The sequence below is a fragment of the Sinocyclocheilus anshuiensis genome, unplaced genomic scaffold (genome assembly GCF_001515605.1).
Source record: "Sinocyclocheilus anshuiensis isolate Anshui unplaced genomic scaffold, SAMN03320099.WGS_v1.1 scaffold767, whole genome shotgun sequence".
NCBI lineage: Eukaryota > Metazoa > Chordata > Actinopteri > Cypriniformes > Cyprinidae > Sinocyclocheilus > Sinocyclocheilus anshuiensis.
The window spans coordinates 332,555-360,491 of record NW_015551124.1 but is presented as its reverse complement, the minus strand read 5'-3'; the positions used below and the strand labels follow the sequence as shown (position 1 = coordinate 360,491).

Here is a 27,937-nt window from a genome sequence, read left to right as displayed (position 1 = left end):
TTGTTTACATAATATATGTGTGTGTACTGTGTATATTTGTTATGTATATATAAATACACACACACATGCATGTATATATTAAAGAAAAATATGTTATGTTTTTATATTAAATATATTTATATATGATATAAATTATATTAATATAAATATATGCATGTAAATATTTTCAAAAATATATCTTATGTCTTTATATATACATAATAAATATACACAGTACACACACATATATTATGTAAACAAAAGCTTTTATTTTGGATGCGATTAATCGCGATTAATCGTTTGACAGCACTAGTGCATACATAAATTATCACAATGATACTAAATGAACACTGACTTCAATAAAACAAAAATCTGTACTACATTGACACCAGAATGTGGATTGCTTGGATTAAGTTTTGTTGCTTGATTTAATAACTGATTGAATGAGGTTATGAGTAAAGATGACCTCCTGATGAGCTGTTTTGTAAGCGTCACGTTTGACTCACTGCTCATATTTTGTTCCCTTCTGTTTGAATCATTCACACAGAGGCTATCAACTGTTTAAACGCAGCCATCGATATTTATACAGACATGGTAAGAGACTAGGATTTTGCTTTCATATATAAATGTACATATTGATGCATAAAATACATGCATATTACGCGATATGGTTGCCTGTTTACTGAACATGTAAATGTTACATAACATTTAATCTCTCATTTGTGTGTGTGACTGACAGGGAAGGTTCACGATCGCTGCAAAGCATCACATGACTATTGCAGAGATCTATGAATCCGAGCTAGTGGATATCGAAAAGGTGCTGTTTGCCTTTAAACATCTGTTAGATGCTATCTCATGCATGGTTTTCGCAGAAATGCTATAACTGGGCTGTGATGTTGTTTTAGGCCATCGCCCATTACGAGCAGGCCGCAGACTATTACAAAGGCGAAGAGTCAAACAGGTTTGTCTGCGTAAATCAGAATGTCATTCAATGTTTGTAATTATCTTCCATGTCCTGTTATTGTGGGTCGTAGATGCTCATTTGTATTGCTTTATTAGCTCTGCTAATAAGTGTCTGCTGAAGGTGGGCTCGTACAGCGCTCAGCTCGAGCAGTATCCCAAAGCCATCGAGATCTTTGAGCAGGTTTGTGGGACACACTCAACCCTTCTTTTATTATTACTGATTTATTTCTATTAAAAAATGTAAATCAATGAATCAATTATTATTATTATTAAAGAGTGTTATTGTAGTAATTTTGAGACACTATTATATTCTTCATTAATCATTTGAATTAGTTTTTATCTTTTCTCTTTTCATTAAAATTTTTGTTAAACTTTTAGTAAATTTGTTGTGTTTTTGTCATTTTAAAAATTAATTTTATATTTAGTACATCAAGTTAAACTAGAGTTAAACATGTCCTTGGCAGTTAGCTGAAATAAAATGTTTGTTACATTTTATTTCAGATTAAGGCCCGGTTTCACAGACAGGGCTTAGACTAAGCCAGGATTAAGTCTTAGTTCAATTAGGGAATGTAAGTAGCTTTTATAAATGTGATTTAGAAAAAAACATTGCTGGTGTGCATCTTGAGACAAATTTTAAGATATGTCAGTGCAACTGGCTTTCAGTTAAAATAGCTCAAACATCCCTTTTAGTCCAGGACTAGCTTAAGCCTTGTCTGTGAAACCGGGGGAAAGTTTATTTAACAACAACAACAAAAAATTATGGTTTAGGTAACTTTAATAACCCTGTAAAATAAAAATGTTATTAAATAAATAAATAATACATACAATACTATAGTGAGTAGGAACGAAAATACAATAATGTAATGGAACAGAAACAAAATATTTTCCAAATAATATTAATAATATTATTTTTTACTGTATAATTAGAACATAAAACCATTTTAAATTTATTACATTTATTTAATGTTCCATTAGAGTTTAGGGGTTCCATGTGTTTTGGAGTAAGCGAGTTCATTTAGATTTTGCACAATGGGAGGGAAATGAAAGTGAGAACGAGAAGTCAAAGTGGCATATTAACCAAAAGATTGAGAGTTTAACCCTAGAATGAGCAATTCATGTCATATCAATATTTTTGTCTTTGAGGCCAACAGCCAGGAGGAAGCAAAACTGTATTATTAGCAAGAAAGTTTGTTTGACATTTATGGAGCATGTAACATTATTGGAGCAGACTCAGATTTGGAAAAATAAGGGTGCTTAGCAAAAGATTTCAGCATGCTTTCCAGTGCACCTTCATGTTTGCACTGTAAATCGAATCATATCTTCTCTCTGTAAATGATCAAAGGTCTCTTCACATTCAGGTTGCAACCAGCACGATGGACAACCCTCTGCTGAAATACAACGCCAAAGAGTACTTCTGGAAAGCAGCTCTCTGCCACTTCATAGTGGATGAGTTAAACGCAAAGGTCAGTCGTTTTTAACTAGTGTCTTTTTTGTAGGCTATTTAGTCTGTTAATTCAATTGCTATAGTTTCTTGTTGTAACTATCCCATAGTAACGTAAGCACTGAGTATTTTTAGCTGGCTTGTCTTGTCTTGCACTGACACCTAGTGGCGTTAATGCAACAAAGATTTTCATTGACCAGCTCTATTGTAGAAATGTGCCGCTCTCAGTCAGCCATGATGAATTCAGTAGTTTCTCCTGACATTAACAGCTCATCTGATGTAAATATTCTGTGTTTGATTTCTTTCAGCTTGCCATTGAAAAGTATGAAGGGATGTTTCCGGCATTCTCTGATTCAAGAGAGTGTAAGCTGTTGAAAGTAAGTGCATTTGTCTAATTTCATTAGCAATGGTAAACATAAATAGTATAAGACGTTTAGGCAGTATGCATGCTAAATTGAGCAGTGCATACCGAGTGCAGTAATGTGCTTGTTACACTTTGCAGCATTATTTGCACTTTATGGTTTTGTCTTTCCTTACAGAAACTGTTGGAGGCTCATGAGGAGCAGAACAGTGAGGCGTTCACTGAAGCCGTAAGTTTATAAAGTTTCAAATGAACAGTGCTTTGGATGATTCGACTGTATAAGAGTGACCGGGGTTAATTGTCACAGGTTATATCTCAGTAGCTATGAGGTTTTGAATCAAAAGTCTAATTACAAAAATTATTATTTTGTTTATACCTTTTATACAAACTTGTTTCTAAGTCTTTAATAAATTCATTTTGGGTGATACTGATATTTGTGTGTTACTTTTTACATTGTTGCTGTTGTGTTTACTAAAAATGTTGTCTTACATAATAGTTTTAATTTTGCTGAAACTACATTTTCTTTGCTTTTTTTGAAAGTCTATACAGAAACTGACTTTCAAAAAAAACCCTTTTAAAAATAGTTTATTAATATATATATATACGTATATTACACTTTCTCTTTTCATTGAAATTTTAAGTTTGTTTTTTCATTAATTTTAGTTTATTTTTAAGTTTAGTACATCAAGTTAAACTGTTAAAATGAGCTAAAATAAAAATAATAAAATTTGTTTATTTTTTTAAATAAAATATTTGTTTTTTATTATTAATTTATTTTATTTTATTAAAATAATGATTTTTTTTTTCAAAATCACTGTACAAATACATAGAATATTTTTGTTTATACCTTTTATACAAATTTGTTTCTAAGTCTTTAATAAATTAATTTTGGGTGATACTGATATTTATGTTACATTTTACATTGTTGCTGTTGTGTTTACTAATAATTTTGTCTTACATAATAGTTTTAATTTTGCTGAAACTAAATTTTCTTTGCTTTTTTTGAAAGTCTATACTGAAACTGACTTTCAAAAAAAAAAACTTTTAAAAATAGTTTATTAATATATATATATATATTACATTTTCTCTTTTCATTGAATCGTTAATTTTGAATTAGTTATTTTTTTTAGTTTAGTACATCACGTTAAACTAAATTAAAATGAGCTAAAATAAAAATAATAAAATTCGTTTATTTTTTAATTAATGTATTTGGGTTTTTTTATTATTAATTTATTTTGATTCAAATAATGAATCAAAATCACTGTACAAATAGGTAGAATATGTAGTTTTTCTTACTCAGGTTTTGTTTTTTTTTTAGCTCATTTTGACGCGGCGTCTATAAATCATGTTTAATTCTCCAGGTGAAGGAGTTTGATTCGATCTCCCGTCTCGACCAATGGCAGACCACCATGTTGCTGCGCATCAAGAAAACCATCCAGGGTGATGCCGGCGACCTCAAGTGATGTGTCCGAGAAAAATACTGTGGCATCCTATCTAGTTGAATTTCTTACCGTATCGTATGTGTGTGACAAACTGGTTGAACATTTCTGTAGTGATACTAGCTCAAATATAAGCCGTTTCTTGGAAAGTTCAAATGCAACTTGCATTGCATTTGGGAAAACAGAAGTATATAGAATATTAATATGGATAAAGCTAAATCCCTTTACTTCACCATGAGGAAATCTTTCCCGTACACCGTTGTTTGTACTTGTGTGTGTGGCATGCGAGACCCCATAGAGCTGTTCTCCTTCTAATGTTCACCTCAGTGTTGTCACTGGCATTGTCATGCATGATAAATATTAAAAGTGTGTTCATGTGCTGTAGAATATCAGGTTTTTGTGAATGCACTTGATTTCTGCTGTCTGTTTAGATGCATTTTCGTGCTATTGGCCTTTAAAATGCATCTTCACGTTGTCTTTGTTGATATGGCAGTGTCAGTTTTGTCCGAGTATTTGCTTTAGTGGTTGAATTAAGCGTTGCACGTTTCATAATCAGTAGAATAGCGTCTCTTGCTCACTATGGTGGTGAAGTGCTCAGCTCAAGTGATTTTTCACAGTGTGGTATTACAGACAGCGTTGATTTTCTAATGCAGATCAAGTTGTTGAATATGTATATATAAGTTTTGATTGTTGATTTATTCTGATATTTTTTGTAATTTTATGTTTAATCTGTTGTTGTTTGACATGGACACGGGGCATTTGTTGTTTTGGGCATTCAGACCTTATGAATTATAATTTTAGTTAAAGTGCTACTTGGTTTTTAAAGTTCTTTACACTGTTGTAAATCCTGAATAAACAGCTTTACACTTTGTGTCAGTAGTTAAATTATGTTCATTGAATGTAATATATTAAACCATCTAATATGTTGTATGACTGACAGGGAATCAAAAATGTAGGATAGATGGCCAGTCTTATTGATACATTTTATTCATGTTTTACCTAATTATTCAAAGAAAAATTAATAAATGATCACCCATACCATGTCTGAAGTTTTTGGTATTATATATTAATATTTTATATGAAACTCTGGACTTATATCAGTTAAAACAGCAAAAATCTGCTCTAAAATAATGTTATTTTTCTCTGACAGGTGTATTTGATTTCAAATGCTGTAAGTGGGTAAAGTAAATCTATATTGTAGTGAAGAGCATTACAATTTCTGCAGTATTTTATAGATCACTAAATGAAATGAGCACTTTTTAAAGGGGTCATATGATGTTGCTAAAAATAACATTATTTTGTGTATTTGGTGTAATGAAATGTGTTTATGCGGTTTAAGGTTCAAAAAACACATTATTTTCCACATACTGTACATTATTGTTTCTCCTCTATGCCCCGCCTTTCTGAAACGCATCGAAGTTGATGTATTTCCTCAGCGACCAGCACGGATCAGCTCTAGGCATGACGAAGCGATATTGTCCTCTTTTGGAAGACCAAACAAAGTAGTTTCGCTTTCACAATGACACACAGCGTCTTCACGACATGACGGCGGCGGCAGCAATACTACAGCGAGAATAAAAGTTACGCCTTCTTTCTTTGCGTGAACATTTGGGCGGCGTTATGCAAATCTTCCCACATAGTGATGTAGGTATGTGGGGGCGTGTTAGAACGAGCCGTTTTAGGTAGGTGTGGCTGACTCTTAACTTTTATAAAGAATCTCTTTGTATTTGAGACTTTATTGTTTGCAACTTTACAGATCTTCTTTATGCACCAAGAGCTTGTAACACTCCAAAGAGAAAGGAAAAATTGAAATCGCATCATATGACCCCTTTAAGACATTTTCAGAAGTCAAGAATGAGGCTGCAAAATATATTTAGACAAAATAACATGCAAGAAAACTGTCAGACCCAAAATTCAGATTTAATACAGATATTCAGTACCATAGTTTTGTTAAATAAATGATATAGTGATACATATTTTCCACCTAATAACATATTCGGTCCACTACACAGAAACAGAAAATACTGACAGATTCAACAAGAAGTGATCAGAAGCAATGAAAGAATTCCCATGGAAGCCTGTTTATAAACATAGGATGAATAAATTAAAATAAATAAATTAAAAATTGCAACTTCTTATTTCACAATTCTGACATTTTTCTTGCAATTCCAAGATCATATATCACACAAAACAAGTAAGAAAAGTCATTTCTTTATTCTGTGGTGGAAACAGGCAGCCATACATATGCTTAAAATAAGTTAAGATTGAAACTAATCAGTCAACTTGAAATCCTATTAAAGAAACCTTTAAGAGAAAGTTTTTGGAAAGAACTGTTTAGACAAGACATTTGTTGTTGCATTTTTACTCTTTCACTTCTTGCATACAAAATTTTAAAATACCCCTTGCCGGTTTTGAAGATCAACTCTGATCTTTAACCACTAAACCACAGCATCCCTGATTGTAAAAAGAAATTAGTTCATTCAAAAATAAAAATTGTGAACATATGTACTCACCCTCAGGCCATCCGAGATGTCGATGAGTTTCTCTTCATCGAAACATATTTGGAAAAATGTAGCTTTACATGACTTGCTCACCAATGGATCCTCTGCAGTGAATGGGTGCTGTCATAGGAAGCGTTATTATGGATTATGAAATCAGCATTTAGGCCAGAATCCTTGATGGATTTATTCTTACAAACACACAAGATGTTAACTGATGGACTGGAGTGGTGTGGATTATTGTGATGTTTTTATCAGCTGTTTGGACTCTCATTCTGACGGCACCCATTCACTGCAGAGCATCCATTGCTGAGCAAGTGATGCAATGCTACATTTCTCCAAATCTTTTCCAATGAAGAAACGATTCCTTAAGTTTAAAGTGCACAATCCAACACATTTTTTTTTTTTTTAAACTGCATTTACTTATATCATATGGCATCTGCTGTGATGTTTCAGTGTGCATTCTCGTTCGAATGTCAGATATCCACTGGAGGTCGATCAGTCACTGTCAGACTCATCATCTGATGTCTCTAAAGAGTCTCGATCCACCACGTACTGTGTGACATCAGGTAACCCGGATATCACACAGCAGCTCACAGCACTGCGGGAAATGCTCATGCTGCAGACTTCATCCCTTTGCGGAAAAAAGGTAGATAAAGTTGCATAAAGACACTTTTCAAGAGCCAATCAATTCTACACAGATAAAATCAACTCCTGTCCACTTTTTTTCTGATTTAACATCCCATTTGTCTCAGAAATGCATCACAATATAATGGAAAAATGGGCATTCAATAACAATCAAAACTCTCCATTTAATAAATTCAACTTTTTGGCACCAATTAGGTCATTATTAACTTGTAGACATAACATCATGCGGTGTGAAATGATTAGTGAGCTGTAGTGTTTGTGAACATTACCATTCATTCGTCATCCGGTTGTAACACTCCACATCCCGGCAGGTGCCGACTCCATTAAACCCCCCGGCAACAACCAGCTGATCATCCACCACCTGCAGTTTAGCCAATCAAATAACTCTATGTATCACGGACAGTATGCATCAATGAGAAACTTCAAAAACTGCTGTTTCAGCAGAATTCACATTAGATGTCACCTCAATGCCGAAGTTGCTGCGTGGGTTTATCATAGACCGGATATCATGCCAGGTGTCATTAAGAGGGTTGTAGGCCTCGGCACTTCGCAAACGAGCGGCACCATCAAAACCACCAACCTTGAAACATAAATGTGCATTTATCTGTAAATATACAATGTTTCATCTAAAATGTTTTATTTTAAATGCACCCATGCATGCATATCTTAGTATCCATATTTGTACAGTCAATAATTGTGGCACCTTAAAACACCATATTTTGTATTTTCATATTTATGTACACATGCATAATACTCACCAGTGTTATTATGACTAAACCAAACTGAATTAGACTAAAACTTCACTAGAATTAAAACCATAAAAATTCATTACTTCAAATAAAATGTAAACTAATCAAATGTTAACTAAAATAAAATATATATATATAAAAAAAACTTATACTTTTATTTCAGGTTGTTGCAAAAGCAACACTTTATTTAGTTTAAGTTGCCACCTTTAAACACATGTTTTGTTTGTATGTATAATACTCATCAGAGTTATTATAAACTAACAAAACTAAAACTAATAATTAAACTAAAGAAACCCAAAACTGAAACCATAAAAAGAAAACATTTTCATTATTTGAAACCAATTAAACATTAACTGAAATTAAATGAAATATAAAAAAAATAAAAAAAAATTCATTAACATTTTCATTTAATTTAAGTTGTCACCCTTAAACACCATATTTTGTATTTTCATATTTCTGTATGTGCATATATGTATTATGTGTTATGTATATATCTGTATGTGTTATTATAAAGTTAATCCCATAACAAAACAATACTTGAAACAAAATAAACATTTACTGAAATAAAATTAAATTTTTTTTTATTTCAGCTAACTGTAAAGGCAACATTTTTTTATTTCATTTAAGTTTAATTAGTTTAATTTAGTTTTAAGTACCTAAAACTAAAACTAAAAATTTAAACTTAGACATATTAAAAAAATTAAAAATAATATAAATGATGCAAAAAACATTCAAATGAAAAAAAAAATGTAATTACAAAAACAAATATGAAAAATTATAATAGTATATCACTGATACAAAAATAACAGTGGTACTCACAGCATAAACTAGATTTCCATAAGTGATCACACCAACACCACTGCGGCGGCTTCTCATGGGAGCGATGAGGCTCCACTGGTTGGTTTCGGGGTTAAAGCTCTCAGCTGAGAAGAGACACTCGACCCCAGTAAAGCCACCACAGATATAAACCTGCCAAACGCACACAAATACAGTATGACACACTGACAGTGTCCGACATGTTTTCTACAATACTTATTCTAAACTGTAGAGTGTGGGGTCATGAGTAAATGTGCTTACCTTGCCCTGCAGTGAGGTGGCGCTGGCGTCACTCCTCCGTTCATTCATGGGTGCCATCATTGTCCACTGGTTGGTGTTTGTATCGTAGCGTTCTGCTGTTTTTAGTCGTCCGTATCCATTAAAACCTCCAATGGCATAAATGAGGCCATCCAGGACAGCAACGCTAACATAACATCGCCGTTCATACATGGGAGCCACCTGATATCAACAAATCATTTGACTGTTTTTTTCCCATACATATTATGACTGTGATCAAAACAAAGGATGTTGCCTATATAAACAGCATTATTGGGCGATACTGTCTAGTTAGGCAGCTCGCCAGGTTGTGAAATGCAGCTCATGTTTTGATAGCACTGTTGTTTAAAAAGCCATGTCTTTACTCCAAATCAGTTATTTTAGTATTGAGACACTATTACAGTTTTTATGAATTATTATCATTATCAATAATGGAATTTGTTTTTATTTTATATGTTCCATTTTCATTTAAAATTTTAGTTTTAGTATAATTTTGTTGCGTTTGTGTCCTTTTGGGTACAGTTTTAAATCATTTTTATTTCATTATTTTTTATTAGTTATGTATTTTTAGTACATTAAGTAAATGAAAATGATAAGTCACGCCTTGGCAACTAGCTGAAATAAACTAAATTAAGTTACAATAGTTGTTGGAACACAAAAAAGCTATTGTTTTGGACATGATATTGTGGTAATATACCAAAGTTTTTTTTTTTTAAATGTACCATGGTATTACCATACTTTGTCAGACATCCTTAAAGTCCCTTACATTACCAGTTGAATACCATATAAATTAGGGATGTAACGAAAATGAGATTTAAGACAAATTATAAATTAAATGTGTCCTTTTATTATTGCTTGGACAAAATGCTGCACATTTCTTTGTGAAATTGAAATATAACACTATAATAATATACTAATATAGCACTTGCATATTATTGCTCTTTTGTTGGTTTTGATTGCTTCTATTGTCCTCATTTGTAAGTCGCTTTGGATAAAAGCGTCTGCTAAATAACAAAATTTAAACAATTAAATGTAAATAACAAAACTAAATTTAAATTTTAAAACAAGCCCCAAATCAAATAAATAAGTAACACAAATAAAATAAATCTCTTCATATAAACAAAATAAGGCTTTGTCTGTGCTCTTTCCATTTAAAATTAGAAGCAACCACTGCATTTTATTCATGATCCAAACAAAGATGCTGCATACATGCAACATGAGCAGTTTTAATCTAAATTAGAATTTTGAAGCAAAAACAGAATGGTTTGACTTCAGTTTTGTGAAACTATACATAAAAATATCTGCATGAAACCGAAACAGCAGACGAGCTGAATGAGATGCAGATTCACTCTCTGCCAGCAGGCGGCGCTTAAAGCGTTTCCTTGGTTTCCACTGTAAACAAAGCAGCGCTGCACTTATGAACTTTAATATGCATTATACAGAGGCAAGAGAAAAGAAAAAATACCATCTAAACTTTTCTAAAGACAGTAAGTTCCCCTCAGACATACATTCATATAAACTCCTACCCCTAAATGAATCGCGATTTGTTTAGCATCTCAACCGATTTGAATCGTCACATATTTGAATCGATTTTCAACCGGCTCGCGGTTAATCGTTACATCCCTAATATAAATATGTTAACCAAGTGACAAGTGTATCAAAGTACTATAGCATTACCATCTGATACCATGGTACCATCACATTCATTTTTGGCTGTTCTTCAAATCCTAGTGAGCTGCTAACCTAAACAACTTTTTTGGTGTTCAAATGCACCCATAATGCCCAGAAATGATGTCTAGGTAGGCGATTTACTAGATTTTGAAACACCACCCAAGTATAATAGCACTTTATTCCCAATCCCATTCAGTCCAAACACATACAGTACACAACACAGTCACAATAATTGCTCACCTCTTGCCAAGTTTGAGTGATGGGATTGAATTTCCTCACGCTGCTGAAATAATTCTCGCTGTCAAAGCCGCCAAGACAGTAGACGAACCCATCCAGGACCACTGAGCCATGATAGGCTCTGGGAAGCTCATCTTCTTGAGTCACATTGACCCAACAGTCCGCCCTTGCATCATATGCCTCGATCTCATTGGTGGGATTGCTTACGCTCCACCCTCCGATAGCCAATAGGATCTCATAGGGCAAACGTGGGCGTGTCAGTTGATTAACGAGCTCTGAGCTGGCGGGTTCCTCCATGTGGAGGTCAAAAATTACCTTCATTGCATTGATGACAATGTCCGAACATGCTTCGCTCTCCAACACCAATGCATTGTTTCTGACGTCAGTCATGAAGTAGTCTGGTGACATCAACCCCATTCGAACCTGGAGCAAAGTGAATTATGGGAAAAATCTAATTATGGGGGGAAAAAACTATATGCATAGACATAAAAAGGCAAAATTTTAATGATGATTTCATACCATTTTTTCCTATTTTTTGTATATCTCAGCCACGTTTTATTGTATTTTGATATGTAAATGATTATTATAAAGTAGCCACGTGTTGTAGGCTACTATATTTTGATATGTAAGTGATTATTATAAAGTTTATTATTTGATTGGCAAAAAGAACAATGGTGGAGGAAGAGAAAACTGATTAACACGATTAATTTGTATCTCTGTCTTGCCTTTGAAAGAAGCACAGCAATGTGTTTTCTCCTGTTTTCAGGTGCATGACCAATCCAGCGAACGATGGCCTCAAAAACCATCTCCTCCTGTTTGACGTTCAGCTCATCCTGAGCAATCATCGCCTCTAGATGTCCCAGCGGGAGTTCCAGGAACTCCTCAGATACTTGCAGCACCTCCTCAAAGTGCTGCAGGACGTAAAGCCTGGCTTTCCGGTGGAGCATTGAGCAGGAGGGGAAACACTCTGTTAACATGCAGGTGCCAATGCAGTTCTCCGGGCATAAGTTTGCTTTCAGGAACTGGCAGCAGGCATCTATTAGATCTGAGATTAAAAACTGATCAGCCGCTGCTAAGAGCTCTGGCACGTTCTCTTCAGTAATGAGGACTGGTCTTGCGTATGCATATTGAATAATAAGAGACATGGAGTCTGAGGACATTCCTGGAATATGGTAGAACTGTTCCTCCATGTTGGTCCATTGGGTGGAGAAAAGCGTCCTGTGGAGCAAATTTAAAGGTGAAACACTTTTCTGAAAATTATTCTTATATATATAAGGCATTGTGAAGTGTCTGTCCTCACCTAAAATAAGGGCTGCAGCCACAAAGGATGATCTTGTGCACTTTAAAATGTGTGTCCTGGACCTTGATGATGACGTCAGTGTGTTCGCCCTGTAAGCGAACTTCATCAAACACGTTAAAAGCTGTGTCACTTGTTTTGTGCTCCATGTCCTCTAGCTCAAAATCACAGCAATCCAGCTTCAGCTCAAACTGATCAAACTCTGACTGAAGTAATCTGATGTTTAGTGAACTCTGTGGAGATCCAGTGCTGATGAGAATTTAAGAATCTTTGTGACATCATAGTTGAGAACTTGTTGCTCAACATTCTAAATTAGATTTTCTAATCTGGATTAGTTTTTTTTCAAATCCTCATCGCTTTTAACATAAAGTTACTTCAAAAGTAAACATTAAAAAACTGTATCACAGTAAACTAAATCACTGACAAATAAAATATTGTAACAGGTCAAAGGCTTGAATGTGCTATTAAGCATTTTCATGGATTAAAAGCACAGCATTTGTTTTTTTATTAAGAAAATCTCTGATTGTTATTCTGAATATTACACACACACAACAAAATAACAAAACAAAATAAAATAAAATAAAAATCCAAACCCCTTCAGTTAAAATATTTAATTTAAGTATCCCCCAAGATTTTAAGGTAATGTTTCAATAATTTAACAAAGAAATTCAGACATTCATGGTTCTCTTATATTGTTTAATGCTCATATAACATGCAGATTTACAAAATAATATATTATTAAAATATACTTAATATAAAGTATTGCTGAAGTTGCCATAGAAGGGGCAATATTAATAATTATTTAAAAAATGTAGCCTAAAATTAAATGAAATCATAATAAAAAAATTAACACAACTAAAAACTATAAAATACATATAACATAGCCATATACTTAATATAAAATATAAAGTAAATGAAATAATTAAATAAAATAATTAAAAAAAGATTTAACACAACAACTAAAAACTATAAAATACATATAACATAGCCCTATACTTAATATAAAATATAAAGTAAATTAAATAATTAAATAAAATAATTTAAAAAAATTTAACACAACAACTAAAAACTATAAAATACATATAGCCCTATACTTAATATAAAATATAAAGTATTTTATATTAAGTTTTAAATAATATTTTATATTAAGTATATGGTTATGTTATATGTATTTTATAGTTTTTAGCTGTTGTGTTAATTTTTAAAAAATGATTTCTTTTAATTTTAGGCTACATTTTTTAAATAATTATTAATATTGCCCCTTCTGTGGCAACTTCAGCAATTCCTCCTTGGCTTTTCCCTATGCCTGTAGTTGACATTCAGCTATATGAAGAAAAACATAACCAGGAAAGAAGTATGTTAACAAATATAGCAGTGCAGCAATACATTGAACAAACTTATTATAGCATATTGCAAATATACACGGATGGCTCTAAAGATCCTGAATCTGGAATAACAGCAGCAGCTGTCTACATACCCCAATTCAAAGTCAAAGTATCAAAGAGAATTTCAGATCATATATCTATACTACAGAGACAATAGCAATATTCCTAGCTCTTCAGTGGATAGAAGAAGTACAGCCAATAAGATCAGTAATTTGTACAGACTCCCTTTCAGTTTTAAATAGTTTGCTAAGTGGAATTTCAACAGCAAGACAAGATATGATTTTTGATGTGATGCAGAGTCTATTTAGAATAAGACAATCTGGTCTGATGGTAAATTTCCTGTGGGTACCATCACATATGGGTGTGGAAGGAAACAAGGAGGCAGACCATCTGGCTAAACAGGCTCTGAATCATGCACAAATTGACATTAAAGTGTCAATGAGCAAAGCAGAAGTAAAAGGGTTAACTGCAAATGAAATAAGAAAGAAATGGCAGAAGGAGTGGGATAGTGGAACAAAATGTAGACACTTTCATCATATTCAAGAGAAAGTAGGTCTAGAAAGTAGAAAGCTTGGCAACAGGAAAGAAAACGTTTTAATGTCAAGAATGCATATTGGACATTGTTCGTTATATCAGTGTCTGTATAGAATGGGGAAGCATGAAACTGGAAACTGTGACAAATGTGGTCATGCAGAATCAGTAGAACACGTAGAGTGTGATGCATATGAAGGAGCAAGATTTCAACTAATTCAAGCTTTAAGATCTTTCGGAATAAATAATTTGTTACTTCAGGCTCTGTTAGGAAATGGCCCAAAACAATCAAGAATATTTCATGAATTAGTTCTTTTCTTAAAAGAAACAAGACTGATAAATAGAATTTAGGATACAGTTGTAATGGTTTTTTATTTTATTTTATTTTTATTTATTTATTTTATTGTCTTATAGTTTTCAAACGTCCAATCATTATGCACTCCACACTCCTATCCAGTAGGTGGCGGGAATGCACCATTTAAGTTGGTTTGCAAACAGCCATTAACACCAGAAGAAGAAGAAGAAGCAAATAATTATTTGCCTTGTCCAAATACCCACACTTGCAGTCTTTGCACTTGCGTAAAAACACTGTTTTTCTACCAAATTATATGTAATATCTAATTATTATATTAATATTTAACTTGCATTGGAAAGGTTTCCGTGACCTCTCGCGAGATCTCCGCAAAAAGTCTCACGATTTAGTTCCAGAACATGATGCATGATGGGATACACTTAGCCTCGAATACGGCTCCGGAGCGGTCTTCAAGATAGTGTGGATTTAGTGTGTGTTAAGGGTACTGCGCTTTGCCGTTTTTAAAACCTGGGACAGTCTTGCGCACTTACTTCCTGTCGCGCGCACGCGCTCTCAAGTGGCCAAGACCGCAAGTGTGGGTATTTGGACAAGGGGATTAGCTTTTCCAAAGCCACTAGAAGGCAAGCCTGCAACCATTAGCCTAAAAAGCATAACGGCTAAAGCTAACACTTCCGGTCTGGCAATACGTGGGAAAGGAGACCAGAGGCCGTTTTTTTTTAATGGATGTCAAAGGAGGAGAGGCTTCACTACGCTGAATAAACAGCTTTTTAGAGGAAACGGCTTATCATTTAACGAATCGACAGCCTATCTGCTAATCTTCAACATGTTTTACACTAAACAATACTTTTGGATTGAACTATTTTTTGAGTTTACCACGAAAAAAATGCCGTTTTATAAGAGAAGTCACTGACTTTTTGCGACAGGTGGGATTCAGTTTACGGCACTTCTCATTCATTCCTATGGTAACCGTAAAGGACAATTGAGTGTTGCACAACTCTCCCTGCATTCCATTTGGAAGGGCTCATCCCTATGCCCTAATCCCAAAGGGTTTACTCTCTGGAGTGAGAGCTTCGAAGGGATGAAGGGTGTAGGCGACCAAACAACTGTTTCTTGAAGTGCCCTTCTGCGTCATCATCCCGTGCCCACACAGAGGTGCATCATCATGCAAAGAATAGGCTTGTTTGAGATGCGCCTTGCCTCGCCTGAAAGTTAGGCGTTTTAAATTTAAACATGCATTTTAGATTTTTATAGAAATATGACAACAATGCATAATACAAATACATAATCGCATGGAACCAGATAAAAAATTAAAACATTTTAGAAGAGAACGCAGCATCACAGTTGTCTGGACCAATGAGCATTAAGCTGTGTCATCAGTCAGTCGTTTCCCATCATGCTTTTGATCAGCGCAGTCGGTGGAGAGCAACTGCGCGCGACTGCACAATCCGACACAGCTGCCTCGCCCAAGCCAGAGTTTTTTGGCACACGTCAGCATGACATCAGAGCAAGTCGGACGTAACTCGGACACTTTTCTAACCGGCATGCATCTCGCGATCATCACCGGTGATCGGTTCTGCGCAGATTTTGCTCATCTCAAACAAGCCTAATCTGTGCAAAGGATGATGGGAGCCCGAAGTGTCCATCAGTTGTACCCTTCGAAATCCTTCATTCCGAAGGGCCCTTTGAAGTGGCCAGTTTTGAGCACTTCGGTTTGGAACGACTCTTCAAGATGGCGGCCATGATTGTTTTCACTCCGAAGTGCCCTTCGGAGGGCGATATATCACGTTTGGAATGCACCGTCTGACTGAAATTCAAAGACGTCAAGGCTGTAATGTGATTGGTTATTAAGGGACACGTGATCCAAGTTAGCCATTACAGACCCTCTCATCTCCTTATAGTAAGACAATCTCTGGCTTTTCATTAGCCCACAAACCCCCTGCAGCTCCCTCATGAAACTAAACTAGATCATACACTAACTTATATTATAACTTTCATATGCGTAATTTTTTTATGAATAACAATATCACCAATGTCAAGCCATGAATATCACGTATAACATAAGTGATTTAAAGTAAATATGCAAGATGGCGGCGTCGATAACACACAGGTAACTAAAACACAGCGCGGGCTATCGCAACTCACTTCGTAACATTGGAAACGTTTTGGCCTGACCAAATGGTCTCCGCGTCTGAGAATTAAGTGAGACAACAAACTTTTCAGTTAAGTAAACTTATCATTTCATAATTTTTTTGACTGACAATAGATTAAACCAGGGCCAGGCAGAAGCAACATAAATCTTTCGCGCGCATTTCGCACTGTATCATTAAAATTACGGATGGGCATATCGATCCTGAAGTATCGATACTGTCGCGAGTATCAAAAGTATCAATACTCAAACAAAAATATCGATACTAAGGTGTGTTTTATTTATCAGTGATTTTGTTTATTTAACAAAAAATTAATGCGTACAATATGCATTGACTTGGACGAATAACCCATGTTAGCGAATAATTGTGTAGGATAGGACTATTTTCCTGCTCATCTGAACACACGCAGATGTTGCAAGACAGAATCAATCAATCACGGAGAGCGTTTACTCACTTCTGACAGTGCATTCAAACAGGGCTGCGTTTCCCAAAATATCGTAAGAAAGCATTGATGATTTTGGGAATGGCAGCCTAGAACAATGCTTATCAGAGGACAGAAAAAAAAACAGATATGTTTGAGTTATTTAACAAGAAACAAATTGAAATTGTAGCCTACATAGTTTGTGCAATTACATTTATTTAAATTGAATGTTGAAAGATAATATTGATCATGTTCTATTCTGTAATGTTAATATAAATCATACACTGTCAAAATAAAAAGGTTGCATTTTATGTATGCAACAGCCTGTCACTGGCAGTCCCTTACGAAAATGAACCATGGTTTTACTAAAGTGACCATAGTTCAACTATAGTGGTTCCTTGCCGCTGTCGTCTCTGGCTTGCTTAGTTGGGGACACTTCATTTCCAGCGATATCGTCGACTTGATTGCACAGATACTATTTAAACTGAACTGAGCTGGATGATGACATCACTGAATTCAATGATGAACTGCCTTTAACTGAAAATTTAGTGTTTACTATTGTCATTTTGCATTATTGACACACTATTTTCCTAATTAATGCTGTACAGTTGCTTTGACACAATCTGTATTGTTAAAAGCGCTATATAAATAAAGGTGACTTGACTTGACTATTCTTTTTGCAGTGACTTGGGAATCACAGCTTTTTTGCCTTTCATCACAATCCCATCCTTTGTTGTCAGTTCATCTCAGTATGGGTAATACTATCGGAGTGCCAGAGGCAGCTTTGCCCACCGATCTGGTCAGCCCTGGTGTATTATTCTGCAAAGCTGCTGCAGTGTTGGATCTGTGGCTGTGTGCTATTTTAACTCGACAAGCCTTGATGATGAGATGTGTTCTACAGACATTACCTCAAAATCAGTCTTTTCACTGGCTTGCACTTCTGTGTTCTTCATGGGGGCACGTGAAAGAGTATCGGCCAGATACATTTGTTTTCCTTTTTTGTAACTTATCACAAAATTATACTACTGGAGTCTCAACATCATTCGTTGTAATCGTGCTGGTGCCATGTGCAGTGGCTTGTTGAGAATTGCCACCAGTGGCTGATGATCTGTTTCAATGAGAATTTCCTTTCTGTGTATATATAGTCGTGAAACTTAGCACATGCAAACACCACTTCGAGAAGCTCCTTCTCAATTTGAGCATATTGTGTCTCAGTCTGTGTCAGGGTACGTGAGTCATATGCTATAGGAGCGTTCTCTTGAAGGCATGCAGCACCAAGTCCAAACTGTGAAGAGTCACGTCAGTGCATGTGACAGGCTTTTGGACATTGTAATATCTCAGTGTTGGTGATGTGATGCACTCTTTCAGCTTGATGAATGCGTCTTAAAGATGTTCAAGCCAGCACCATTCAACATCTTTGTGAGTCAGCTCTCGTAAGGGTGCTGATAGGTCACTGAAATTTGGAATGAATTTTCCAAGATAGCTAACCATCTCTAGAAAGCATTGTAGGGCTGTTACGTTTTCTGGCACTTCCATCTCTGAGATTGCCTTAAAGGTGACATATCATGAAAATCTGACTTTTCCAGGTTTTAAGTGCTATAATCAGGTCTCCGGTGCATCTACCAACCAAGCAAACATGAAAAAGATTAACCTAGTAACTTTGTTTTGGTAAGCCTTTTTCTGCAAGTGTCTGAAAAAACGAGCGCGTCAGATTTCGCTCCCTTGGTGACGTGGCAAAGGGATCTCTTTATAATATTAATATCAAGCGACAGCGGTGTACCAGTTCTAACGCTATGGCGAAAGTTTGAACAAAACATGCTAACTGTTCTGTCATTGGCTGCACAGACTAGCACAGAACACTATTTAGAGTCCCAGCCTCAGAGGAGAGAAGAGAGCAGTGGATTTATTGATTTATTTACTGTATATTGCTGCTGCCACACAGATCCACCCATGCTGTCTGTGGCGGTTTCTTCTGGTTTGAGCTGGTCTATTGTTAGCATCTTAGTACAGGTAAAGTGAAAGCATTATTTTAAACATGCTTTTGGGATGTTTGTACAAAATGAAGGATGATACAATATTTATTTTTTGTGTTAATTGACAGCAAACTACACTTAAATAGAGCTTAATTGTATTAAATCCAGAATATTCCTTTAACACTTTTTCAGGATTCTCTTCTTTCACTGGCCATGTGACACTGTCAAAAGTGAAACTATTTTAAAAGTGAAAGTATTTGAACAGACTCCATTTTGTGAAAGGAAGAACACAAAAAACATCAAGCGAGAAAAGCTGTTTGTGAATAATCAGTTTGAGAACAGATCGGTTTAATGCTGCTATTCAGAGACAGAATGGATTTATGAACTGAATGAAGTGTGTTTTGATGTTCTTCATTGTTGAAACAGAGGTAGGTTTGAACAAACACATTTCTGTATTTATTCTCATGAATAAATCAATGTGAACATGCATGTGTAAATACTTAGATTTCTGTCATACTGTAATTTAAGAGTATTTTCAGATGCTTAAGCATAGTCTGCTGAGAGTTTTTCTTACTCTGATTTTAGGAATCATTTCTGAATGTACTGAACTGGGAGTTGAGTTGAACAGCTTTAGACTGGTGATTATTCATCTAAAGCTTTGTTTCATTATATACTTTAATAGTGTATGCCATTAGAATTCATGAAGATTTCATTATTCCTCCTCTTATGTCTAAATAAGGAAATTCAGTTGCCTGTTTTTGTCTTTTTCTACAGCACTGCCTGTGAAATGAGTCTCTATGTGAAGAAAGAGGAGGAGGCTACATCTCCAGAACCCAGCAGTGTGTCTATGAAGAGTAACGCATCTATGGGAATACCTCCTCTTCTCAATGATGGCACAGTGACCTCTGCCCCTGAGTGAGTATAAACATGATTTAACTGCTGTAGTGAAACATAACCAGGGATTCTAAAATTACTTCAGACAAGCTTCTAATATTGCTCAGATACTGAGGAGCCGGAGCAGTTAGGCTTTATAGAGTGCATTAGTGCTCACCTAATTTTTCAGCATTGTTGGTTCTGAAAATATATTTTTCCACTCATTTTTCCCATATAATATGAATCACAACATTACAAACTTTTATTTTAAGGAAAAAAATAAAGAAAAAAAAAAGAAAATTGGACAAAAAGACAAATATATTTACCTAAATATTTTGAGTATTTTGAGGAGTGTATGGAGACAGGCTCAATTTCGTCATTTGAGGTGCTTCATGGAAGTGGGCAGAGCTAAAGAGATCTTGGTGTGTAGTTTTCCCACCATGAAATCTACTGTTAAACACAACTTTTTAAAATAAGTTGAAATATTGTATGCTGATGGCTTCAACAAAAGAATATACTATTTATTAAGTAGAGATTACTTATAATTTTATGTTTGTAAGTGGTCTGTCACCAAACAGGAAAGGATTGCATTAGAATTAGCATTCACTTAGAAACAGAAATTGAAAAAGTACATCCAAGAGTATTATTTTAGTGTTTGTCTTCTATTCTCTCTTGGTTTCTACAGCTCTGCCTCTAAAATCAGTCGCAATGTGAAGAGAGAAAAGAAGGATGATGTTGACATGCATAAAGCAGAATCTCCAGATCCCAGCTGTGTGTCTATGAAGAGTGACGCATCCATGGGAATCCCTCCTCTTCTCAGTGATGGAGCAGTGACCTCTGACACTGAGTGAGTATACAAATTGATAAACAAGGACCCAGGAACATGTCCTACATGGGTAAACCATGTTCTGCATTATATGTCCATTATCCAAATGTTTCTCAGATGTCTGCAGTGCATCATTCAACTACACTGTGTAGGAAGGTACTACACAGTATACCAGTACTACGGTAGTATCATCATGCCCAAGCCTCAAAACACTGGCACAAGCACCTGTTTAAAGGACTTTGGAGAGCTTTGGGATAATTTCTAATGCTTACATTTGTTACTGAAGACATTTAAAAACATATTTAAAGTTAACCTCAAAATTCACATTTTGGCTTTACCAAGTTTCCCTTCAAATTAAAATACATTCAGACCTGTTCATTTTGCATAATTATATTCTGATTTTCACCATTCTAAAATAATATGCTGCCTTCACTGTTGCATGCACACACACACACAGAGAGAGAGAGAGAAAGCCACATTCTGGAGCACAGAAACTCTTATGCTTTTCACAGTTTTTCCTGTTCATCTCACTGTTTCTGCAGATTGAGAAGAGGAAATGTGAGCCGATCAGTGATGCCCTTTCTGACTCGCTTTGTCTCCTACTGTCAGAATGTTTTCAGGAAGAACAACAGCAAAACAGCCCTGCAGAGTGTCAAAGACCAGCACCAAACCAGCATGAAGAACAGGTATGAGAGCTTATTTGAGGGAATCAAACTAGAAGGGAATCAAACCCTCCTGAACAGGATCTACACCTGAAATGTACATCCACTTCCTGCTGACTCAGATCAACATGAAGAATCAGAAGTATTATGAGAGAGATCCAGAGAAACTCCTGAAGTCCAGCAGAGATGTGATTGTGAAACTTTCTGAACTGGCTTTCAAACAGCTGATGAAGGGCAATGTGATGTTCTACGAGGAGGACCTGATTGAAAGCGGCATAGACGTCACTGACGCCTCAGTGTATTCTGGGATTTGCACAGAGATCTTTAAGGAGGAATCTGTGATCCATCAGAAGAAAGTCTACTGCTTCATTCATCTGAGCTTTCAGGAGTTTCTAGCAGCTTTCTTTTTGTTTCACTCCCATGTAGTCAAGAATGAGGAATCAGTGAAGTCGTTTCTGAATGACGAATATCAGCGGTACAGTCAGGAAAACTCATATGAGCTACTAAAATCAGCAATTAATAAATCCTTAAAGAGTAAAAATGGACACCTAGATATTTTCTTGCGGTTCCTGCTGGGCGTCTCACTGGAGTCCAATCAGAGACTCTTACAGGATCTGCTGACACACACAGTGAACAGCTCAGAGACAATCAAGAGAATCATACAGTACATTAAAGACAAACTCAAGGCTGATGAATGTCTCTCAGCTGACAGATGCATCAATCTGTTCCTCTGTCTGCTGGAAATAAAAGATCAGGCTCTGTACAGAAAGATTCAGGAGTTTGTGAAATCAGAGAATCACTCAGTGGAGAAACTCTCTCCGTCTCACTGCTCAACAATTGCCTACATGCTTCAGATATCAGAGGAGGTGCTGGATGAGTTTGATCTGAAGAGATACAACACATCAGATGAGGGTAGAAGGAGACTGATACCAGCTGTGGTGAACTGCAGAAAAGCTCTGTGAGTATTCATTTATGTGATTGGAGATAAAACTGAATGTGTTTGTTTTGTTGAGACAGTAATATTCCTTCATCGAATCATGACACTAATAATTTACAGGTATATCAGAAGCTGTTTGAAGAGGTCAGAAGTGTTTAGTATCTCATGACTCACTCCAAACAACGTGGAATCAGTCAAACTCAGAACGAGGTTATGAACATGTACAGTTTAGTTGTTTAGTAAATAGTAAATCATTTTATTTTCTCTCATGAGGTTCACTATAACTTATTCATCATACAGTACTTTATGCAGTTTATGTTTACAGGGATAGTGCATATTTATTTGCTTTGCAAATACAGCAGTTTAGCCATATCTACTAAATTTTTGTCAAAGTTTTTTGTACCAAAAATGTAATTTAGTTTATTATTTTTGCTATATGTGACCCTTTTTCTGACCTTTAGAATTTATGTTCAACTTTTAGCATGGTTCACATTTTATTGTTAGTTAAATAGTGCCTTCGATAGCTCAGCTGGTAGAGCGGAGGACTGTAGGTAGGAGTGTTGGCAATCCTTAGGTCGCTGGTTCGACTCTGGCTCGAAGGAGGTCTATTTTCGGGGAAGTCGTGGCCTAATGGTTAGAGAGTCGGACTCATAACCCAAAGGTTGTGGGTTCGAGTCTCGTACCGGCAGGGATTGTAGGTGGGGGGAGTGAATGTACAGCGCTCTCTCCCACCTTCAATACCACGACTGAGGTGCCCTTGAGCAAGGCACCGAACCCCCAACTGCGTGCTGCAGCATAAATGGCTGCCCACTGCTCCGGGTGTGTGTTCACTGCTGTGTGTGTGCACTTTGGATGGGTAAATGCAGAGCACTAATTCCGAGTATGGGTCACCATACTTGGCCACATGTCACGTCACGTCACACTTTTAAATACCAGCTGGAGTAATAGTGTTGTCTTCTTTTTGGCATTTTTCTGTCCTACGTCCTCCTTATTACTTCACTGTTGTCAGACCATGTCTCGTGTTGTGTTTTACTCCCCCATGTGCTCCAGGTTAATGTTTATGCCCATATTTGGTTTTCCTGTTCCTATTCCCATTTAGTTCTATTGATCTCAGGTGTGTCACATTAGTTTCTGTTTATTTTAAGTGTGTTTTGCTGTCAGCTGTCGAATGTCATTTCGTGTCCGCAGTGTTACCCGTGCCTCTGTTTTCCTGGCTTTTGTTTATTAAATACTTTGAAATGTACTTTATTCCTCGTCTCCTCGCCTGTGCTCCCAGAGTGTGTGTCGTGACAGAACAGCAGACCGAAATAGTATGCGGCGCTCCGTCTCCCGTGTTTTGTTTTCGTCGCTCCGAAGTCAAGCCTGCCGGCCGCAGCTCCCACAAGCCCGCCGCCAGCCCAGAGCTCGCTCCAGTGAGGGCCCCTGTTCTCGAGTATAGCCCATGGAGGGCTCCTGTTCCCCCGTCGAGCCCAGGTAGGGCTCCTGATCACCATGGCCTCCTGAGTTCCCTACACCGCCATGGCCTCCTGGACTGTCGGATCCGCCATGACCTCCTGAGTTCCCTACTCCGCCATGGCTCCCCGAGCTGCCTGCACCACCATGGCACCCCGAACGGGTATCACTCTGGAGGCCCGCCATCTCGTGTCTGTCCTGAGGGACCTCCAGAGCGCCCCTCCCCCCCTCCCCGTTGGATGTTGTATGGCGCGGGACGCGCCTTCCGGGAAGGGGGAGTAATGTCAGACTTTGTTCCATGTCTCGTGTTGTGTTTTCCTCCCCCATGTGCTCCAGGTTAATGTTTATGCCCATATTTGGTTTTCCTGTTCCTATTCCCATTTAGTTCTATTGATCCCAGGTGTGTCCCATTAGTTTCTGTTCATTTAAAGTGTGTTTTGCCCCTTGTTTGCTGTCTGCTGTCGAATGTCATTTCGTGTCCTCAGTGTTACCCGTGCCTCTGTATTCCCGGCTTTTGTTTATTAAATACTTTGGAATTTACTTTTATTCCTCGTCTCCTCACTCGTTTGAGTGTGTGTCGTGACAACTGTGACACTGATGCTACACTGAATACATGTTGCAAAAAAATTATATTTCATCCTGTGTTACAGGTTTGCTGACTGTAATCTCACTGATCAGTGCTGTGAAAGTTTGTCTTCATCTCTACAATCATCAAACTCACTGAGAGAGCTGGACCTGAGTAATAATGACCTGCAGGATTCAGGAGTGAAGCTTCTGTCTGATGGACTGAAGAGTTCACACTGTCAACTCAACATACTGAGGTAATACAATCAGATGAAGATTCACATGGTTATTAAATGAAAGATGCCCTCTGCTTTACTGATTTTTTTTTGATTTTTTTTTGGTAATATATCACAGACCCTAGTGTGTCTGAAGACTTTAAGTTTGCATTTGCTCCAGCCAGTTTTTTATGAACTTTTTAGATGAAATGATTTACTCAATGATTAAATTAAATTTGCGAGGAGTGGGGATGACAGAAACTGTTCTTGAGAAAAAATTCTGCTCCATCAACACTGTGACACTGAGTAAAACATTGAAACCAGAGTTACTCAAGCTGAACTGAACCTGCAATCTGTGACCTGTGGATAAAAAGTGATACACTGAAACAATGAATAATTAAATTTTTTTGCATAGTGACAGGAATCTGAACATTCCTGTGTGTGTTTCAGTTGAAGATGACCTCAAGTCCCAGATTATGTGAGTGTGTGTGTGTGTGTTTGTAGATTATCTGGATGTATGGTGACAGAGGAAGGCTGCTGTTTTCTGGCTTCAGCTCTGAGTTCAAACCCCTCACACCTGAGAGAGCTGGATCTGAGTTACAATCACCCAGGACAATCATTAGTCAAGCTGCTCTCTGATCCAAACTACCGACTGGACAAACTCAAGTATGTTCAACACTAAAAATCTCAACCTGTCATGTGTCATAAAGTCATTGAAAACTCATATGTAAATAGGTCCCTGCATACAGCACATACTGTATATACTCATCAATACTGCACATGGAAGATAAGGGCGTGTCTTGAACTCTGTAAGTGAAGTTGATTTTGATTCAGTTCAACAGCTGCATCTGAGAAACAGACTCAAGTCTCTGATCCCAAAACATCAATTCAAAGCTTGTTGCTGCTCTAGAAAGTAAATTATTGATGCTGCCGGAGACACAAAGCAAAAACAGGTCCACAATCTGAAAATACAGAGATCACAGTCTAAATGAGAAGAAATTATGTTTGACATTTTGAAACTGAATAAAGCAGATCAGCTCAGTGCAGCTGAACAGCAAGAGATTCATGCAGTTAGTAGATGAATATCAGTTAACACCTGCACAAATGAAATTATTTAGACCCAAATGATTAGTAAATGTAGATGTGAGTCTGTAGGTCAAGGCTTGAGGAACTTGTCCAGTGATAGAGACTGTGAATCAGAAACTACATGTAATGCTGGAGGACAGACAGACAGCTCAAAGGATCTTAATCAGAAGGGACTTTGGCCTGATTTTGGAGATTTAGTTAAACATCAAAAATTAAATATCTATCATTATTTGCTTACATTATATTTACCATGGACTTGTCCAGATTGTTTTTTTTGTTTTTTTAAGTTAAGACCAGTTGTAAAGATGAACTGACTTTAGGTTGAAATTATATTACAGCTAGAAAAACATCCTTGTTTTATATTAAACTTAATTAAAAACACAGTGATAAATCAAATTAAAAGCTTTATATTTTTGTTAATTTTGAGTGTTGGTAGTAATGAATCAGGGTCAGGTCTGCTGTATAAACAGAACGAATTGCACAGTATGTACTACTGCAAACATTTAACACACTACTTAATCATCTGACAATGACCAAGAGTACATTTACAGAGTTTGATGTGTCTCCATGCTTTCAGCCAAGTAATAAATCATTAGAAAATATTAACATTAACAAAATCATTTCTGAACAGCCATCCACATTATTATGGGTTCATCTTTTGTTTTTATAGTGTGGATCACGGAGGAGAGATCAGAATTATAACAGGACCACAAAAATGTAGGTCTCTCACACACACACATACACACACTTTAATCACTGTTTTGTTTTAGGAGTGTTATAATCTCTCTTCTTGTGTTCAGATGCATGTGATCTCACACTGGATTTAAACACAGCAAACACTTATCTGTCTCTGTCTGAGAGGAACAGAAAAGTGACACATGTGAGAGAGAAGCAGCCGTATCCTGATCATCCAGACAGATTTGATGAGTGTTATCAAGTTCTATGTGGAAAGAGTCTGTCTGGACGCTGTTACTGGGAGGCTGAATGGAGTGGGAACGTTTATATATCAGTGACATGTAAAGGAATCAGCAGGAAAGGAGAGAGTGATGACTGTTTGCTTGGATACAATGAAAAGTCCTGGAGTTTGAACTGTTTTAATAACAGTTTCTCTGTGAGACACAGTAATAAGATCACAGAAATATCTGTCCCTTCACATCGCCCTAAGAAAGTAGGAGTGTATCTGGACTGGTCAGCCGGCACTCTGTCCTTTTACAGTGTCTCTGACACACACACACTCACACGCTTACACACATTCAACACCACATCCACTGAACCCCTCTATGCTGGATTTGGGGTTTATTCTGGTAGTTCAGTGTCTCTGTGTGAGATTAAACAGCCTTTCATGAGAAACAAGTGAGACACAGTTAAGTGGAAGAAACTCATTCACATTATCTCTCTTGAACTCAACAACTGTAAACTCTTTCTCTCTTCTAATCTTAATTTCAGTGTGTGTGTGTATAAAAACACGTTGACTTCAGTCTGAATGTGACACACCACAGACTTGTTTTGTGTTTTTATAAAGGCATCCGAATATGACCCAGGTGAAAAATAAATATATTTAAATTGTGCTTTTTCAGACATACTTACTATATTTAAATTATACTATACTAAGTGCATATTAAATGTATTATTTTGAAACAACTTTAAGTATATTAAGTGTATTTCAAGATATGTTTAAGTTTGATTTTAATCTATTTGTAATATATTTAATATATTGAAATTGTGTTAAAATGGAACCACTTTAAGTATATTTAGTGCAATTTAAGTGTATTTCTTAAAATACATTTAAAATGTCCTTTTAATACTTCATGAACTACAGTTAGAGTATATTTGAAGCATTGTTTTAATGTACTTCAAGTACATTTCAATTGTATTTCAGCTCATTGGAAATGCATTAGCATTACACTACTAGTATATTATAAACCTGCTTTATTCAGTATACACACACGTACACACTTTGATATCTAGAAAACTGTAATGTATACTTTTTAGAAATATATTAAAATGCAATTCAGTATATTTTTATTGCACTTCAAATAAGCATGTTGGGAATACAAATGTATCATAAACATACTTCTTGAATTTCAAGTATATTTTTAATACATTTAATACTACGTCTTTTTCACCTGGGGAGGTTTGTCTTTCTGAGTCACTGAGTGCCACATGGAGGGAGATTT

General features: G+C 36.1%; 3 protein-coding genes and 1 non-coding gene across 4 annotated transcripts in view; 3 read left to right on the top strand and 1 right to left on the bottom strand.

The window, feature by feature from the left end:
• LOC107663151 (beta-soluble NSF attachment protein-like) overlaps positions 1 to 4,229 on the top strand; it is a 6,069-nt gene extending 1,840 nt beyond the window's left edge. The window contains exons 3-10 of the mRNA XM_016453313.1: positions 527 to 573; positions 719 to 796; positions 885 to 940; positions 1,039 to 1,123; positions 2,301 to 2,405; positions 2,692 to 2,760; positions 2,923 to 2,973; positions 4,106 to 4,229. Coding sequence (XP_016308799.1) covers positions 527 to 573; positions 719 to 796; positions 885 to 940; positions 1,039 to 1,123; positions 2,301 to 2,405; positions 2,692 to 2,760; positions 2,923 to 2,973; positions 4,106 to 4,207 — 593 coding nt within the window. The 3' untranslated portion in view covers positions 4,208 to 4,229. The remainder of the gene's footprint in view (positions 1 to 526; positions 574 to 718; positions 797 to 884; positions 941 to 1,038; positions 1,124 to 2,300; positions 2,406 to 2,691; positions 2,761 to 2,922; positions 2,974 to 4,105) is intronic.
• A 2,950-nt stretch (positions 4,230 to 7,179) lies between these two features.
• Positions 7,180 to 12,524, bottom strand: LOC107663127 (kelch-like protein 10). The gene is made up of 8 exons (XM_016453286.1): positions 12,379 to 12,524; positions 11,804 to 12,296; positions 11,082 to 11,501; positions 9,156 to 9,353; positions 8,898 to 9,047; positions 7,793 to 7,909; positions 7,599 to 7,690; positions 7,180 to 7,315 (listed from the first exon to the last, which is right to left on the bottom strand). The coding sequence occupies exons 1-8, from the start codon at positions 12,522 to 12,524 to the stop codon at positions 7,180 to 7,182; spliced, it is 1,752 nt and encodes a 583-aa protein (XP_016308772.1).
• Positions 12,525 to 21,601: 9,077 nt separating this feature from the next.
• LOC107663149 (NACHT, LRR and PYD domains-containing protein 14-like) lies at positions 21,602 to 27,299 on the top strand. The gene is made up of 5 exons (XM_016453311.1): positions 21,602 to 22,464; positions 24,546 to 24,716; positions 25,179 to 25,340; positions 26,431 to 26,477; positions 26,561 to 27,299. Exons 1-5 carry the CDS (start codon positions 21,602 to 21,604, stop codon positions 27,115 to 27,117), a joined length of 1,800 nt encoding a protein of 599 aa, XP_016308797.1. The 3' UTR covers positions 27,118 to 27,299.
• Positions 22,958 to 23,045, top strand: trnay-gua (transfer RNA tyrosine (anticodon GUA)). The gene is given in 2 exon segments: positions 22,958 to 22,994; positions 23,010 to 23,045. It is a non-coding gene; the product is annotated as a tRNA-Tyr (tRNA).
• Positions 27,300 to 27,937: the final 638 nt, after the last annotated feature.